Consider the following 20,469-nt stretch of genomic DNA (forward strand, 5'->3'; position numbering starts at 1 on the left):
TTGTTCAAAGACTTAATGCTGCCATTTTTCTATTAGAACAGTATTTGAATTAAGTGATAGTTTGACAAGAAAAGTAGCCTACTTTGCTTATTTTGGTTCTCTTATGACATGTGGTATTGTATTTTGGGGTAGCTCTTCCCATTTTCCAAAGATATTTTGGGCTCATAAATAGATAGTTCAGGCAATATGTGGTGTAAGTTTGTGAACCTCTTGACCACCCCTGATCATGTTAACAGTATCAGTTTACTCCCAAGAATTAGCAGCTTTCACTTACTTAATACTAGGCAGAAATCCAATTTGCATTTGGATTGCACTTCCTTGACTCTTGTGCAGAAAGGTGTGCAGTATACTGCTGCACCCATTTTCAATAAGCTACCAAAAGAATCCAAAAATCTTAGCAGTAATCCACATGCTTTCAAATCTAAACTGAAGACTTTCCTCATGGATCACTCCTTCTATTCTGTTGAGGAGTTCCTTGAAAAATTAAGCTGATTCCCATTATATATTGTTGATTGCATTTATGTAAACTTATAGTCTGTCAATTTTTCAGATTAATAACATTTTATTTTATCTGCTATTACTTTTCTGTTGTAATTTCATGTATTGACATGTTCCATGACCTTGGAGATGCTCCTCAATTTGGTCCTATGGAAATAGATGTGTGAAATTCTCTCTGGTAAATATGGCCAGTTTCAAAACCCACTTATTATGAAATTATAAATCAACAAATATTTAAATACTGTTACACCATCTAAACTGGACCTTTAAAATTCATTTTCTTCTGATAAACATGTTTTAATTTCAAAATATTTAGTTTAAATTTTACGAATCAGGAAAGAGCTATGGAATGGGACATCTATGAGATGGAACATTAAGTGGTAAGTATATACTGTTTAAGTATACAAATATTTTGCATGCAATCAACAACTATTGTTCAACTGACACAGTAGTGTACTAACTCTGAACTGATGATGAACTCAATGTGGGAAAGCTTTGACTCACTGCCATTATGTTCAGACAATTGCTTGTTCACATAACACAGCATTTCACGGATGATGTCATCAAGTAGATTATGGTCAGTGTGTAATCGGGCTGCTATTTCTCCCATTTGAGTCAGAAGTACGGCATCCTCAGCAAGATTTTCAACCTCTCGTACCAAATCTCTTAAGATGTCATCTTTAACTGCAACAACAATTGATATGTTGAATTAACACAGGTAATGTCAATAATTAAACTGAAAAAAAAGCAACACTCTCATGGACTGGGTCATATTATTGAGAAGTGAGGTGACAGATAGTTCAACACTGTAAGAGTATATGATAAATTCAGACTAAATTAAAAGAATATCACAGTAAAGTGTGCAAAAACAATCACATCAGTACACAGTGTACTCTCCTGTGGGCAACACAGGTCTCTATGGCCGAATGGCATCCTGCAATAGATTATACCAAGTATCTTGTGCATTTTGCTACAATTTGGCAATGGAGAATGAGTAAGTTCCCACTTCATCATCTCCCATACATTCTCAACTGGTGGAGATCTGATGATCTTTCTGGCCAGGCACTTGTACACCACAAAGTGCATGTTGAATCACAGCAGCCATATGATGATGTGCATTGTCATTCTGAAAAGCACGTCACATTGCTGTCAAAGAAATGGCAGTAGCATAAGGATAACAACCTATACAATATCACAGGCACTGATTACTAGATCCTACAAAAACACCAAATTTGACCATGAGCTGAAACTAGTGGCCCCCACAGAACAATTGCACTCTAGAACAGGCAGCTCACTGAGTCTATGCCATACACATGTAGGTCGATCACTCACATAGAGACACGACATACTCTCATCACTGAAGACAATAGAATGTCATTCCACTCTCTCTCCAGTCAACTTTTTCATAATATCAGGGTAGCCATGTTTGGCAGCACTGTGGTGTCAGTGCTTGCCTTGTCAGATCCACACATGGTCCTAATCCTGCTCCAAGTAGATGGTTCCCAGTGCTCCTCGATGACACAGTTGGTGCAGTGCATGTCCTGATTTTGTCCCTGGCTGATGTTCAGTCAGCCACCATTGCTCACATAATACAATGATCTTGACAAGCATCTGTACAATGCAGGCTTCAAGAACCTGATCTACAGGTGTGAGAATGTTCCACAAACCACCGCTGAAAGCAGTGAGACACCAATAATACACTGTGTGCAATATGTGCAGTTATCTGTCTACATCCATCCGGCATCCTGCAGGCCCACAATTTGGTCCTGTTCAAATGGTTGAAGTTGTTCAACAGAAGTACATTCTCAATGGTGGGGAATGGCCACTGCAAGCACTATTCACCTATAAACTTGACAGAGTTACGGTCTGCAGGGTCATAACAGAGGGTGCACAGACAGACCCCCTGAGTATCATCTGATCACCTATAAAAATGACAAAGAAATTGTAAACATTATAACTCCTCAGCTTGCACATACTATACTCTGGCACAACTGGACACAATCCTTGAGGGTGTTGCATTTTTTTCCATTAGTATATATGGTTGAGAAAAGTTCCAAAACAATCAAATAAAGTAAATAATTATAAAAATTACCATTTACAATTTAGGTTTTGAAAGATTAAAACAACAATGAATACAATACATTTTCAAAATTTACAGACTCTTAATGAAATAACAGGTCATATTAACTGATATCTGGTATTATTGAAAACTAGTCAAATAGTAAGACATTCTTAAAATATAGAAGAATCTACAAAAATTACCTCAAATACATGAAGTAACTCATATGCTCTTACATTTTATGTTACACCATTGCACACTCTTTTGGGATACTATAGGTTTGGATGTGGAAAAATCACAACCATAAGTTGGTTAGCATGTGTAGATATCAATATTCTAGGGTGTGCATTGTGGCTTGTTGCCATTGTTGTGCCTAAGTCTCAAATGATGGACAAAAGTGTGATGACATGGACAGTACTATATAACATGACAAGACATGATCACAGATCTTATCTCTTCCATGCATTTATATACTGGAAGTAGTTATGTACATAAAAAAATAGACTGAGAAAAGAAAACCTTTTTCCTCAAAGCAAAAGTGTCCACGATTGCAGTACCAGGTCAGACAGTGACATACATGTAAGATGTCATACATGCAGTAACAAAACTATACAACAGATTACCAAAAGATATAAAATCATTTCCTGAATTACAAAAGTTTAAAAAGTCTGTAACAGCCTGCCTACTGCAAAACTGCTACTGTTCAATCTCACAGTGTCTTATGCAAGGAAAAAATGAGATTCATACATTTAGTTGTAAAAATAAGTTATAATATGCTTATTTAATCAGATTTGTAATTATTGATTGTACGGAGCTAATTTCTTACAAAAATTTAAGTGATATATGTTTGAATGTTATTAAACCAATGGTTAAAAGGATGTTCTGGCCAATATCTTGTGTACAATATGTGTACTGAAACAGAGATTTATATGGACAAAATAAATAGATAAAAAATAATAAGTACTCCTCTTTCTTTTCTTGGTATCATATGTATAAAAGATGATACTATTCATTATGTGTGAAAATACACACAACACTGATTTAATATTCTACAATATTTAATATTTATTTCACAGACCAGGTTTTGGTTGTTACACCATCATCAGGTGTAACAGCTGCAGCCACCCATCAACTTTGTTACCTTGTTCTAAAATGTTTAAATACTGAAAGATAAGGAAGATACTATATCCTCATACTAAAAATTATTTAAAAGTAACTATGTACAAACATTCAAACCATATCAATGTGACATGTTTTTTCTGAACAATTATTTTAGGCATTTACTTCTTCTGACACCTATACATCTTATCACTTATTTTCTCTTAATTGTAAATGACAATTTAAAATTTGAAAATATAGAAATTAAGTGTTTGTGCAACAGTGGGAAGATAAGTTAGACACATTGACTTAATATTGTATAGGACACCTTTTCATCCTGAATGCAGGGATGAATGCAGGCATGAACTTTGTAAGACACCAAAGGTATTGGGGAGCTATTTTGATCTATGTATGCTCAACTGGCATCTCAAGTCACTGAGATTTGTGGAAATTGGTTTCAATGCATGCACATGTTTTTGATGGCATTCCAGATGTTCTCTACAAGATTCATGCCAAGTGCATTCTAGGGAGGCATGTAAAGACCCTCATATCCATGGAATGTTTTATGAATGATTCTGACATAACTCCATAGAAATGTGGTGCTGCATTGTCTTGACAAATGCAGTAAAAACAAAAGACAAAAATTTGCACATGTTAAAACATGTTTCTGTGTTGTTCACCACTGACATACAATAGCAGGTATATTAGAGGCCACTTTCCATCCCATCAGAGTACCCAACATGAAATGTTGTCTAAATGGGCCCTGCTGGCAATGAGGAGCACCACTTCATGTGATGAACATGAGAATATACTCACAACCTGACTAAATGGTGCCCTGTTGACAAATATAAGGCATCATTTCATGTGGATTCTGGCATATTCATCCTCTGGTTGTGGCATGTACCAATGTGTACTATGTTAAGTTGTGGTGATGTTTTTCATTGCAAGCATCCAGTGGTGGTGTCCATGTAAACATACTTAGTTCTCTGTCCTATCAGATGCAGGCTGCATATGTTCACATGTGGGCCTTTAGCTTTTGTAACCCACAGTGAGAAGGTGGCCCTGGATGATTCATACGCTCACCAGTTGTTGTTGTCATGGTTAAGTATTGAACTGGTGGGTAATCAGCTGCAGTCTGGTCTGTTTACCTATTGTCACAACATACTACAGTCAACAGTGACCCTTGTCATTGATATAGTGCTGATGAACAATGCCATTCTTGTAGCATATGGTACTGGATTTAGTGCTCTTGCAATTGCTAAATGAGCTTACGATGTAACACATTGCTCATCTTGAATATTTTCTATCTCCTCTAATAATCTTAATTTTCAAGGGCCCTAGACTGATGATAAACAACTAAAAATGAGTTAAACAAGTGTTACATAAGTTACTGCCTTTTCAGAGAATACCCCTTGGCATCTAAGTCATGATTTTTCCCACTAATTGATCATCAGTTGAGTAATGAATACACACAACATTCTCTTTGACTTTCTTTGGGACAGTCAGTTCATCTGTCTGCTACAGAAGATACTTGATAAACACATCTAATTAGCCTGGTTGACCTGCCTTTGAAGGATACTTTCAGATAAATTACTTCATATTTGCAGTCCATAATAACTTGATGAAAGAGTTCATGGGTGAACAGCCAGGTGTTAGTGTCCAACAAGCACAATATTTCAGCAAGTGACCAAGTGGCCATCATCAGATGATGGTAATGAAGGTTAAGAATTCATATCAGAGACTGTTGCAGAATCATCTGAGATTCCTTCACCTCAGTTCTAAACCAGAGAACCTCAATCAGTTCTAGGAACAACTCTGCAAATTTTGAGTCACATTTCCACACAACATATAATACAAATCTTTAACATCATGCAGTGTGTCAGCAACTGTATATGTATAGAAAATAAACAATTTTTTCAGCATTCAGTTGCAAGATAATTTTTAATCGAAACCTAGGTAAACGAGTAAAAATTACCTTGCAACTGAAGGCTGAAAAAATTGTTTATTTTCAACATATAATACTAAATACACACTAGCCTTATTTTGTGACCTGTCAACTGTTTCCCCAATGAGCTTCATTAACTGCCTAATTCTGGAGTCCCCAATGACCAACACACACACCCTCTTCAACTACTCAGGATTTTTTAGTGTGATCAGTTCCAGTCCCAATACACAAGGTTTCCATAAGATGAATATATGAAATAATTACTTTCATGGTCAAAATTTGAATCTTCTCCATGATAATCATAAAACAACACTTCAAAAGCTGAATTTGAACACACTTCTGTAAATAAGTGGAGGAAAATAACTCCCCATAAAGGTACTGCAGTTGTCTCTGTCATAGCACACACTCCATAATCAGCCTGCTACTTTAAGATTCACAAGGGGAATAACTTTAGTAAAGCTAACAATGGAATTAGTCTTTTGCAATGATACATATAACTACAGATCTGTCATCTTAGTAACTGTGACAGATATCAAATCAAAGATTACAATCCAATTTTTACATATACTATTAAGGACCGTTAGGAAAATAGTTTCAACTGATCTACACCAGAATCAATAAAAATAGAGCAACCTCACAGCTAGAGAGGCAGTTATTATTGTTGAATATAAAGGCAGTATGTGGTCTCATTGATAAGGCAAAATAAGGAGACAGTCCTCACTTATGGGAACATGTTCTCTGTGCTTCAGTTAATGAGAGATGGGCAACACTGTAAAGATTGTTGGCTGCAATGGTCAACATTTTAAAGGTGACAAAAAGTAAGAGAGGATAAGGACAACTAGTCCTGAAGGTCATTAATAATGATATGGGAGTCAGCAAAAATGATATCTGAGAAAAAATGATATGCATCTACCACTTCTGAAACAAATGATGGAGACCCACAAACATCTCCAACTTATATTGCCGAGATGAGAGCAGTTTATTTCCATGAATTAACATTCACTAATATAAGGCTCCAACATACAAATACACACAGTGAAACCAGAAGCCTGCCACTGAAAAAGAACAGTTAGGTATGGAGTGTAAGAACATTATAATTGCAAAACAGATAAAATATGCCTCAGCTCTGGTTCAGATTTGGCTCTAGATCAAATGTTACACAGTTCATTATTTATAGTATCTGAATTTTGGCTAAAAGAAGGTACTTCTTATTCTCCTTGACAAAATATAATCTTTTATGAAGTTAAAGAAAAAGGCCTTCAGGAATTTCTCCTCAATATAAAAGATGTAGGCTGCCTCTAACAATAATTACTCTCCCAAAAATTCTGTAAACGAAGTGAAAGCCCTCAAATTAGCAATGTAAGTCCAGCTATTAGAGATCTATGAATTAATGAACTTTATTTCTCACTTTGCATAAAGGTCAAGGAAGAATAACTTTCCTCTTGTTATCCTCTTACATCTCACACTGAGAAAGTCTGTTCTTCTGGGACCATTTTTTTCATTGTGCAGTCAAGTACATACTCTGAAACATATTCAAAGAATTGAGTATGTAAAGGTAGTATTATCATTTATTTCTGATACTAAACATGATGGCACACAAAGTGAATAGTCCATTTCCATCCAGCTCAAAATCTTCAATATGCATTGTGTTCCACTTTCTGATACTTACAGAAGCTCTCCTGCATACCTTGCTGAACTAACACTCCTGAAAATAAGGGATATTGTGGAGAAATGGCATAACCACAACCTAAAGAATTTTTTCCAGAATGAAATTTCCACTCTGCTTTGGAGTGCACACAGCTGTGAAACTTTCCAGCAGAGTGAAGGTTTCATTCTCAAAACAATGCATAGGCTATTGCTAGGCCATTTCTTTGTGATATCCGTTCTGCCATGAGTGCTAGTCCAGCAGTTAAGGATGGCATCTGTTACTCATTGAGAGAATGATTGACTCAAGTTGGGAGACAAGCAGTTGTGATCATTAAAATCTGGCTATTGCACAGTTGTCTACATCATTCTGAAAGAATAAAGCTGCTTTTCAATAAAGGATTCCTGTGATGTAAGCCTTTATAATTAGTGAATGAAGCAGCTAATATGTTACACTTGTGACGCATTGATTTCATTACATTATGTTTCAACTAGTGATGAGGGAATTCCTCTGATTACTTATGCACTCACCCTTTGTGTCAGTAGTAAGTGTAAAACAAAATTTTAAGCTTCGTGTTCTATCTAACCTCTCGTTAAGTTTTTCAGAAAAGAAAACTGAGACATCTCTCAGTAGTCCTCTTTGACTTCCATAGCTTTGCCATATTTCCAGTAGATTTTGTTGTTTTTTGTCTAATAAGTAGTGGAAGTAATAGCTTTGTCTAAAATTATCTTGAGTAAATACTGCTGAAGGAAGACAGGTACTCATTTGCTTGGTGTATGCAGTCAGCTGCAGAGTTGTTGGTAGTTGATGCAGTATTAGTGTTTAGAAGAATGTCAACAGCTAGGCTAAAGCAATACTGTACACCAAGAGAACAGGGAGCACTCACAAAATATTAAAACTCTACTATGGTCAGCCAGAACATTATGATCAACTACATAATAGCCAGTATGTCTGCCTTTGGCACAAATAACAGTGGTGACACAGTGTAGAATGGAATCAATGAAACCTAGGTAGTTCGCTAGAGGGATTTAGCACCACATCTGCACACACAAATCACCTACTTCCCATAAATTCTGGGGAGGGGGCAATGAGCTCTGATGCCACATTCAATCACATCCCGGATGTGATCAATCAGGTTCAGATCTGGTGAATTTGGGAGCTAGCACGTCAATTGGAAATCACCATTGTGTTCCTTGAACCAATCCATCAGACTCCTGGCCTTTTAACACGACAGATTATCTTAGTGAAAATTGCCACTGCCATCAGGAAACATGATAATATGAAGGGGTGTATATGGTCTGCAATCAGTGTATGATACTTGTTGGTCATCATGGAGCCTTGCAAGAGCTCCACTGGATCCAATGGTGCCAAGAGCATAATGGAGCCACCACCAACCTGTATCCATCCCACAGTACAGGTGTGAAAGAGCTATTCCGCTGGAAGATGGTGGATTCATTTGCTCTCATCACCATGATGAAGTAGGTACCAGGATTTATCAGACCATGTAGCACTCTGCCATTGCACCAATGTCCGTCCAGTACCGATGATCACGAGCCCATTTCAGTCATAGTTGCCGATGTCATGGTGTTAACACTGGCAAATGTGTAGGTCACTGGCTGGAGAGGCCCATTGTTAGGAGAGTTCAGTGCAGTGTGTTTCAGATGCACTTGTACTCTGCCCAGCTTTAAAGACTGATGTTAGTTCAGTCACAGTTCACAGCCTGTCTTGTTTTACCAGTCTACCAAGCCTACAATGTCTGACATCTGCAATGAGAGGTAGCCACCCAACCCCATGACATCTGGACATGGTTTCATCTTGGTTTTGTCACTTGTTGAAGATACTCACCAAAGCATTCCTCAAATACCTTACAAGTCATGCAGTTTCTAAAATACTTGTGCTGAGACTCTAGGTCATCACAATATGCCATCAGTCAAACTCAGTTAGACTGTGCATCTTCCAAATTCTACACACAGTCAGCACACTTACTGATACTAAATACACAATGTGTGTGTCTGACTAGCAGTCATTCCTCATGAGGTGATTCTGCTATCACAGTCTATATTGATAGTAGGGTGCTGGTCATAGTGTTCTGGCTGATCAGTGTATGAGCAATTGTGGATACTTAACATACTACGCCTCCTCTGTGGGAGAATGATACTCTAAGTGAGTTCCATTTCCTGTCAAACATTGGCAGGTTACACAAAAATATTATTGGTAGGACCCACGAGCAGGTATGAGGAGCTTTCAAAACTGGTGTTTCAAGACAATTACGCAAAAAGTAACTGAAGGAAACAAGTATGACAAGACTGCATCAATTATTAATCAGTGATAGGTAAAGAATACACACATTGGTATGATAAATAACATGATTTACAAACACTGGTGCACCAACATTAGCTCTGTACTCAGTCACAAGTGAAAAATGTCTTTCAGGTGCGATCAGTTTCCAGGTATATTAAAATATTCATTAGTAACACCACTTTACAAAAGGGAGAAGGAGATAATGAAGATGGCTAACAGGCCAATATCCTTGCTACTAATATTATCAAAAGAGATCAAGAAGGAATCTCACTATACACTCTCTTTGTTAGATTTGCTGTGTGGTCTCAGGAAAGGAGCATAAACAAAAATCCAGTTTATTATTTTGTGTGTGAGAGACTATCACAGCTAAATGATAATTTAAGGCTAATAGGAATCTTCTTTTATTTTTACAAAAGGACTTCGTTGTGTGGACTTTTGGTTATATTGAAACTTATTGAGTTATCAAACAAGTTGAACAATTGTTCATTTAATATCTAGAAAATAGGAAACCAAAGGTTATTTCCATAAGGTGACAAATAATCACAGAAGTTGAACATTGTAAAGTCTTAAAGCTGAAGACAGATGAATAGTTTTCTTGGAAGTATTACATCCTTGAGCATGTGGAGAAACTAAATGCTGCTCTCTTTACTAAAAGAATAATCTCTGCTCTCTCTGAAGCTGAAACTAAAAAGCTGGTTTACTTTTCATACATTATTTCTGTTGACTAAGCAGTCACACAGAATATTTTTAGCCCAAGCACGGACAGAATGATGTGTGATATCAGTTTGCCACCTCAGGGAGGGTGTTGTTCAAACATGTTGGGATTCTAACTCTGACATCCCTGTACATATACTTCCTCCTGATATTCATGTCTGATAATATGGACTCATCCAAAAGGAACTGCTGCATTGCCCTTTTTTGTGTTGTTTTTAATTTGTGAAGGATTGTATTTTGGTTTTTAAATTTTGTTATCAGCATCTTGTGAATATGTATTAACTTGCTCCATTAAAAAGAACTTTTGGCTCACATGGTTTCAAGAAGCCCACTGAATTAGATTTTAAATTTAAATTAGTTGCTGGATTAATTGGGCGCAGTTTGTGTGTTTTATGATCCATAACTTTGGTGAAATTGCCATTTCATCAATCTGACAACTACCATGATTATTTTCTGAAGACACCTGTACCAACACTATCATTTCTCAACCACAGTCAAATCATTTTGATTCTGGGTGTTATTTTGTGTGTTTATGTGAAAGATTCCCCTGGAATTAATGATCAGTCAGATCAGCACTCAGATACAAGTACACAGTGACATACATTTGTCTTCATCATTATTGCGATTGTTTCCAATTTCCACTGTCTTCACTGTTGTTTTTCTTTGTATTCCATATTCTGATTTACAAAGACTGCCATGTTACCTCCACTTTCTGCTCTTCTTTCAATCTTATGTTCAGTTGCACTCTACAGTTTGAGGTTCCTGTTTGTCATTAGTGTGTCTTAGTCTCTAGTAAAATACCTACATTATTGTGCCATTTGAAATATTGCAATATGTTTTGTCCTGTACATAATTTGCACTTTACAGAAACATGTACAGATCTGTCACTGGTAATTTTGGTCAATCAGGACCATTACTCCTTCTATCAACGTTATGAGTCTGGCAAGTGTTTTTGATGGCTGCTACTAAATCCAATTCCCCCAGATTTTGATAGTAGTCACCCTATAGAGTATTTAAGTGTGACTTGAACTCACTGAACATGTTCCTAATTTTCAACTAACTTTTCCTAACTGCTTGATTCTACAGGCAGTGAGCTTGTTAGCAACACTTCATAAGATTGGTTACCTCTCTGATAACTAGGTTGTAAACAGGGGGTCATTAGTTGATTAATATGCCATTTTTCTCCCATATGTGTTTTATATATTACTGAAGGTAGACCAGAATATGAATCTTTGCTGTTAGGAACCTTGGCTGTTGACCAATCTCTTCAGCGGTTTAGTCCGCCACTGTAGTTGAGTGGACAGTTTGCCGGCTTGTCATGCTGGGAGATTTTCTCTGTTGAGGGACAGAGTGTTTGTGTCATCTTCATCTCCATCATCATCATCATTTCATCTTCATTGATGCACAAGACACTAAAGTGGCATCACCTCAGAAGACTTGCTGTACCAAGCTTTCAGGTCTCCCCGTACCAAGCTTTCAGGTCTCCCCATCGGGAGGACCTCACCACATGACATTTCATTTCATTTCAGAGACTTAGAGATTCCTACATTTACATGCCAGTATAAATACTCCCTAATGCTATTTTTGGTTAAAAATGAGAATAAATCTAGAATGAACAAAACAGTTCACAACCACATTTCTAGAAACAAAAATGATTTCTGTATAGTCTGTGTATCCTTATCTATGGTCATAATGGAATTTCATATTCTGGTGCATAAGTTTATAACAGGTTGCCAGCAGACATCAAGATATTGAAAATCTGCAGGTATTAAAAAACAAAGTAAAAGAATACCTTACACGTTCTACAATTAATCAGAATATGTGGACCCAGGGATGCAAATTCCACTTAATTCTAACATTTGCATTAAAGAGATATCGACTTTGCCAGTATATAGACAGTTGATACTATTCTCTTGAAATTTAAAAATGTGTTTTATATGCAGAATTAGATAAAACTAGCACCTGAGAGGTTTACAAGGAGATGCAGTTTCTTTTTCCTTAAAAGTGTCTATTTTTCTCCCAGTGTACATAAAACTATATAGAGTAATCTAAAAGTCACTATCATGATTATCAGTGTGTTAACACTATTCCAATTATAGCTTACAAAAGTAGCCTACAGTGGTTGCTTCTGCTTCTTAATTTATAACTTGACCCCACTTCAAGAAGGGGTTTATGTGAATGGTGTATGAATGAATGAATGAATGCTTTTTTATTTCCAGATCTATTCCTGAATATTGTTTCCTCCGAATGCAGCATTTGGTAGGACTTTTGTCTTCCCTCGAACCCCTGTGTACATATATGCATATTCTTTTCATTTCCAAGGTTTCGTCTCTGTAAAGATCCTGAAGCTAGAGATTCAGCTATGTTTCTTAATTTTCTGTGTTTGTCAGATTATGAATTTCAGTATACAATGAACATTTCAGATCTTTAGTCATTGCAAAGTGATCCATTATGGTAGGGTAAGACACCAATTGATATTTCTGAACAGTATAAGCTCTCAATTAGAGAAAAAAGTATCATTCATCATATGAAATTTTTTTTTCTTAAATATGTTGTCTCAAAGAAATATTTTACATCAAGTCTGAAGATTAAATATGATATAGTGATACAGTGATTCAATTTATAAAAATGTTGATTTTTTGTTTAGCTGTAATTGATATTTTATGCTTTAATATTGCAAATTTATGATCTGAAAGATGTTGCTCAACAACAAAGTCCCTACCTATAGCCTCAGATATCCATGATTGGAGACAAGATATATTATATAGCTGTATTTTTTTGTTTCTCAAACATTTTGTAATGACCCAAAAGTAATATAACTTCACTTACTAAGAGAATTTTATATGTCTCTATGCTCTGAAGGCAGATTTCATTAGCTTGATGCAAGCACATGTGCAGACACACACACACGTGTGTGTGTGTGTGTGTGTGTGTGTGTGTGTGTGTGTGTGTTGAACACTATTGTGGATTTATTTGGTGGATGGAGCAGAATTCTATTAATGTCTAAACAACCATGACTGCTGTTACATCATGACCTTTTCATTACTTGCAAGGCAGTACCATCCTGCTTGTAAAACACAGAAAAAATCAAAAAGAAAACTTCTATATCCTCCAATTTACTTTAAAGATGCTAATCAGCATCAAATAAACTACAGCATTCCACTGACAATAGCATATAACTTGTCTCATCAATGTATTTTTTATTTTGATGTTATGGTATCATTATGTGCAGCAACAGATCCACTTAACATATGAATCATGCAAGTGTAAAGCCCGCGGTCAAGATGAAAGTATTCAGTTTACACTCAAAATATCTTTTGACACTGTAAACCAATTAGTTTTAACATTTGTATTTGGCACAGTGGCAAAAGTGGCCTACATTATGCAGTGAGTTGATGCCACAGCTGAATAAAGCCTTTGACTGTTGTACAACATTTTAGTCACGTAAAATTTTCTAAAAATCTATATAATTTGGTCCACAGAATGGAGATAATAGCATATGGAAGAAAATATGTGTCTTAAATATGTGTAAATTCAACAGTGCCAACACAGTGAGATGATGCACCAAATGGAAATGGTTTAGAAGAAACATCAGCAACTTTTGGATATTGTTTCAACATAACATATTATCAAAGTGTACTTCTAACAGTTTCATTGACTTCTCCTTTACACTGTACATGCCATTATCAGAATTCATGAGGTTGTGTCATGTAAGAACTCAATGACATCATGACCTTCGATGATCAAATTACCGAAATGGAATTTAAAAAATGTAAAAAAGTGTTATTGGCTTAAAACCATCATGAAGGATGAATGATAGCCTTTGGACCAAAATTTGGAGACAGAGCAGAAGCAAATTGCCATTATTAATGCAGAAGACCTGAATGGAGAACAAGAAGAATTACTTTATGAAGAAGAGAGCATAGCAAAGAAGATGTCATCACTCGTACAATTAAGGCAAAGAAGAAGTAAGAATTCTCCTGGATTCTGGAAGTCATGTGAGTGCTGTGTTGAATATTTTCTACAGTAGACTTTAGAAGAAAGCAGCACATATTTTTGTATTACCAGTCAGTGTACTTAAAATTGTTGTAGCTATAAGACCACAAAGTATTATTAGATGCAGAAACTGGGGAGTATAAATATTGTGTTGATGGTGATTCTGCAATGATATGAGCTGGTGATTGCAGTGCTGATTAGATGTCAGAGAATGGAATAAATCTGAATTTTGCTAATGAAGCTATGGAGGTGAATAATGAAGCGACTATAGGGGCAATGTCATTTAATGAGAAGATGATTCAAATGAGGGACTGCCTGTGTCACAGTGTGTGAAGTCAGGATTGAAGATTGGCAGTTTGCTGAGGAAAAAGATTGAGATAAAAAAATGTACTCAAGAAGAAGCTCCATTAAATGAGAAACACAAAATTATTTATAAAATCAGTGAAACTGATGGAGCAAGAGATGATATGGAATATAAACTTTGTGACAGGGAAAATGTTAATATGGTATCCATAGACTGCAGGAGTACTCATGGTAAAGTCCCAGAATTAATATCACTTAGTAGCAGCATACAATTATCATGTAAAATTAAAGAGCCACCATACAAAATTAGAATCTGATCATATAAAAATTTCTATAATCATTGTGCCTGGTACACCAAGCAGAGAAGAAAGCTGTAGAAAAAGAGCTACAGAAGATACCAGCAGGCATTATGTAGTTGAACCATAGTCAGAACTGCAGTCCTGTTTTTGTATCAGATGAAAATAAAAAGGTAAAGTTAGGCTATTACTGGACACTAGAAATCTAACAAGATATTTGAACCAGAAAGCGCCCAAGCACAAAGCATATAGATATGCTAGACTGCACTTCCTACTTAGTGGCTTTGATTAGTAGTATTGCCTTCAGCATCACTTAAAAGACATCAGAATTGCTTTTTGTTTTCTTGTTTATATTTTGTGTGTATTGTAGTTTCAGTACTGTTGATTAGTGCCTCCTGCAACGCTACTGTCAGGTATTTCGAACATTGTAGAACAGTGAGTTTGTAGTCTCATTTTTTGTCTGCCCGTATGCTGTGCACTTGTGTTCAGTAAGCTAGTGTTCATACAGCTGCTTGTAGTTTGCAGTTTATGATATTGTTTAGTATTATCACCTTCAGTGACATCTAAATGACAAGATAGCAATTTTTTTATTTTTTATTTTTATATATTTATTTTGGTTCTTGTTTAGCAGTTACAAATGGATAGGGACTTGGCTTGTTGTATGTGGAAACCAGGTGAATTGGCCTTTGTCCAGAAACAATTAGAACTCGCATTGCTCATGATCAACAGGCTTCAGGTTGCTACTGTAAACTACAGCACTGTGTTGGGGTACCAGGGGTGAATGCTGCAATACCTCTCCAGTTTCGTGGAGACCCTGAGTCTATTGCATCTTCAGGTGCACAACATCTGAGCACTCTGTCTTCACTCAAAGGTGTGTGGTGGACAGTGGTGGGTTTACATATCTCTGGGCAGAGGACAAGAGTGGAAATTGGCCACATGGCTGGCTCCTTATACCTTAGCAGCAGGTGTGAGGTACTACCCCGTGTTGATAACACATCTGAGTCAGCACGGAACGTCTAATACACTGGGTCAGTGGCTGACTTTCCTGTTAAGACCATACAGTCACAAAGGGCTGGTTTGATGGTTGTTGGGCGCTCCAATGACAGGTGGATTATGGTGTCCCTCAAGGAAATAGCAGATGGGTTGGGTAATAACGCCAGTGTGCACTTGGCATAACTGCCAGGAAGTCCTGTCCAAGATGTTGAGGAGTCTCCACTGGTGGCTACTGAACTTACTGGATGCAGCTGTCTGTAATTTGTACCTCAGCTTAGCATGAATGATGCTTGCGATCTAGGTTCTGAGACCATTCTCTTTTGGCTTCTGTTCCAGGTTCTTCAACTGACATTTGTTGGATGATTTTTCTGGTGTTTCACAAGCATAAATGGCTGCCATTGTCAAAACATCACCCTCCATTGCTGAGGTAGACTGTCTGTCACCAGCAGTGAAAGGTGGTTAAATATAAATCTAAATCTTCACAATACCAGCCACTTGTACTGGTGAAACACCAAAAATGTCATCAACGAGAGACAAGCATACCGTTTAATAACATTGTGAAGAGGACAACCAACAGACTAAAAACCTGTTGGTGTGCATCAAAGAAGTAAGACATCCACAGTAAAGAGGAAAGCTTTTATGCATCCAATGCTTCCAGATAAACTGAAACAAGTAGTGGATGTTGATATCATGGTCTGTTACCACAAACTATAGATGGTGCCATAGAGATATTAGTAGCTTTAGAACTATTCTCTAAATATATTAATCTGTATTACAAAAAGTTAGTGGAGGTGCCAGTGTGACATAATTGAGAAAAGATTACTTCTTGAACATATACATTCTGAAGAAGATAATTAGTGATAATGGAAGTCAATTTGCTGGAACACATGGAATGAGATGTCAAAGAAATCTGGTGTGATACCAGTACAAAAACCATGCTACAGACCAGCATCAGGTTCACCACAGCATGTGGTGAAGGAGTTAAATAGTTTTGAAGAGAGTTCTGTCAAAGAAGACATGGAAAGTGGGGACAGTACATCTCACAGTTTTAGAGCATCTTAAACTCACATTGCGTATCTCGATAGGATACACCTATACTGAAATGTTGTTTGACTGAAAATCTGATATGAAGGGATCAAGGATTTACCTTACAATGGTATTACATTGGCTGAGAAGATCAAAAAGGTGGAGAAGATGTCATTTCAAATGGCAGAAAAAAGAAAAGCTGGCCACAAAAAGCATATGCATCTCATAGTCTACAAACCACAATAAAAAAGAATTGATCAAGCCATCAATAAGTTTTAGCCCATTTATAAATAACTATATCATGTTACTAGGATAGACCATTCAAATATGCTTCACCTTAAGCGTCCTGATACTGAAGCTTGATGTGGGAAAGAAGATGTGCAGTACATAATTAAGTAATAAATAAGTAATTAAGATGTAAATAAGTTCAAACATATGGTAAATAATGGTACCCCTTAAGGAAATGGCAGCAAGGGATGGGGAGAAACACCAGGTACACGCAGTGTATATCTATGGAGGCCTATGCTGAAGGGGCTATTTCAGCAGCCGTTGAGGGCACAGGGTGCAACCAACTACAGATTGTGGCACATGTTGGGACAAAAGATGCCTGTCACATGGGCTCCAAGCTCATACTTGGGTCATTCCTGTAATCATTGGATGATACTTTGATCTTCCAACAATCAATTGGGATAATTATAGCTTTGTTTGTGGTATCCATGACAGTTCAAAAAAATGGTTCAAATGGCTCTGAGCACTATGCGACTTAACTTCTGAGGTCATCAGTTGCCTAGAACTTAGAACTAATTAAACCTAACTAACCTAAGGACATCACACACATCCATGCCCGAGGCAGGATTCGAACCTGCGACCGTAGCGGTCATGAGGTTCCAGACTGAAGCGCCTTTAACCGCACGGCCACACCGGCCGGCATGACAGTTCATCCTCTGAAACATTACTAAATGCCTTTTCTGAAAACTACCTAGAGCAGACAGTTCAGAATTCCACTCATGATGGAACAACAAACAGGATTGACCTCTTTGGAGATGTCCACATCAAAAATGGTGCCAATTACCACGAGGCAATTATAGCAACAATGAATACCAAAACACAAAGGGCAACTAAAACAAGCAGAAAGATTTACATGTTCAGTAAACTAGACAGAGAATACGTAGTGTCAAACCTCAGTCACAAACTTGAAACTTTCAGCTCAGGCAGGAGCATATAGAAGAACTGTGACTCAAGTTTAATAGAATAGTTGACCACACACTGAACAAATATGTACTTAGTTGGGTAATAATGCCAGTGTGCACTTGGTATAAGTAGCAGTACCACTGCTTATTGAACACATCCAGAGAAGGGCAATGTGAATGGCCACAGATTTGTTTGAAATGTTGGAGTGTGTCACTGAGATGTTAAAAGAGTTGAACTGGCACACTCTTGAAGAAGGACAGAAAGTATTCCAAGAAAGTTTACTGAAAAAGTTTCAAGAACTGGCTTTAAATGATGAATCTAGGGATATACTAAAACACCCAACATATTGCTCCCATAGAGATCTTGAGGATAATATTAGATCAATTACAGTGCACACAGAGACTGGAGGCATTTAAGCAATAGTTTTTCCCATGATCCATATTTGAATGGAATAAGAAAAAGCCCTTACAGCTGTACAGTGGGATGCCATGCACTTCACAGTGGCTTGCAGATTATAGCTATAGACATAGATGCACAAGACAGTAACAATGACAGTAATGAGGATAACAGAACTGATGAGTAAAGTGTTGTTGTGCAATCTGAATTATGACCACCCATCACAACAGTGTTGAACTGTGCAAATATTTTGTTTAATTTAAGCATCAGTCCACAGGGGAAATGCCGTAAGGAACAATAATGCCTACCTAGGAACTGCTGATGTGAACTGAGTGTATGAAACTACTCTCTGTTTCATGAAATCATGTGCGCATGGTGCAGGATGCCATATGACACACAGTGTTGAGGCCACACCATTCTGTTGCACGTGTGTCAGTGAAGTGTGGTCTCATGGAAATCAGTCACCAATAGCAGTATTGTCTGCTGTGCATGTGCAGTGGGCAGTGCAGAACAGCCAAACAGTCAGAGGAACTCGGTCAATACACCAATGTAGTCAATTGGGCCAGCACAGTGCGACAGGAAGCAACATCCTGAAAAATTAATATTTTGTGGGAAGTATATGCCATTTTGACATGACAAGCAAAAGTGATTTTTGTTTGAACAAAAGTGAACAGGAGTCCAGTAAGAAGCAGTCTGAGGCACAATGCCAAATAAAATACAATTGCAAGGAGTTACTTGTGCAGAAGTGTGTGTTTTCTCTTATAGCAGACATGTTATTAACAAAATTATGATTTATTTGTTTTTTTGCTTAAGACCCATCAAAACTTTAAATTTAGAAAAGAATACAGTCAAAGAGTTATTTTTAAATTATTCTGAGCTTATTTTTGTTTTATTGCTCTGTATTTCTGCATTGCTAACTTTTTGGTCATTTCAAAAAGTGTCAGTGACTTTACTTTCTGTATTGTATGGTTATGATTTTCTACCATATCATTTACATTTCATACTTGTGTTGTTTTTTTGATCAAAATATGACTAGTTTGGATATCTGAATTTGATTGAACATTTGTAGTGAAGACACACTATGTAATTTATGATTTGAATTATTAACATACTTGACTTTCTACAGTCTGTTTGTTATCCATATTTGCTTGATGAGACCCTCTTTCTGAAATCATTTGACATTTTTCTTGTCAACTAATAATCAAATATTTGCTTTGATATTAATGATTTCATCAATCCAATCAAAGTCACAAGATTATTGTACACTTTTAGTATGAAAATGAGTTAGGAGTATTGTGTTGCTAAAATTTTGTAACATTTTGTAATATCTTCTGAATATCATTCTTCTGAATGCCAATATAACGAAAAAAACTGATCTTTGTGACTAAGCAAAAAATGTGTTCAAGACCTACGTGAGAGCAATTGGAGCCCAGATACTTGTCCTATGCAACATAAACAAAGTTTAAATCAAATGGCTTTTATTATTACTGGACAGCCATTAGAAATAGTTTCCTACAATTATACAATGCAAAGCACAAGATAGTGGTAAGCAAATGGTTTTATAGGCTACTGACTTGGATGTCTGGTGTAACAAACCCCTTCACTATAGTCAGATTGTCATAAACTTAAGTAAATGTTTATGAATAGCATATTATATGAATATACAGGGGGGAGGGGGTTTACATTGTCCTGTCTAGAAAAATGTGTGAGTAAATACTGTTTGTCAGAGAATTACAATGTCATTTACAGAATTTTTTTGAGATGCACTCATATAATAAAAAATCAGTTAAACTTATATTTTTTCCATAATCTGAATGTTTCAAGAATTGTTACAAGGAGATTCTAAATCCAGCAGTAGCTGTCCACAAGCACAATTTTCTGATTGCTGCTGGGATTCCTCTACTCAAGAGTGTAAGACAAAATTATTCAAATTATCAATAATTATTTGGAAGAAAACAGCATTGGATAAGACCTCAATAAAAATACCCAGAAGTGTTGAGAAAATAAT

General features: G+C 36.6%; 1 protein-coding gene across 3 annotated transcripts in view; it reads right to left on the reverse strand.

Annotated features, from left to right (window-relative positions):
- The window catches only part of LOC126470192 (rho guanine nucleotide exchange factor 17), a 649,655-nt gene that overhangs the window by 190,362 nt on the left and 438,824 nt on the right, over positions 1-20,469 (reverse strand). For all 3 annotated transcript variants that reach the window (XM_050097851.1, XM_050097852.1, XM_050097850.1), the window contains one exon: positions 960-1,182. In XM_050097851.1, the coding sequence (XP_049953808.1) occupies positions 960-1,182 (223 nt within the window). The remainder of the gene's footprint in view (positions 1-959; positions 1,183-20,469) is intronic.

The sequence above is a fragment of the Schistocerca serialis genome, chromosome 3 (genome assembly GCF_023864345.2).
Source record: "Schistocerca serialis cubense isolate TAMUIC-IGC-003099 chromosome 3, iqSchSeri2.2, whole genome shotgun sequence".
NCBI classification, from domain to species: Eukaryota; Metazoa; Arthropoda; class Insecta; order Orthoptera; family Acrididae; genus Schistocerca; species Schistocerca serialis.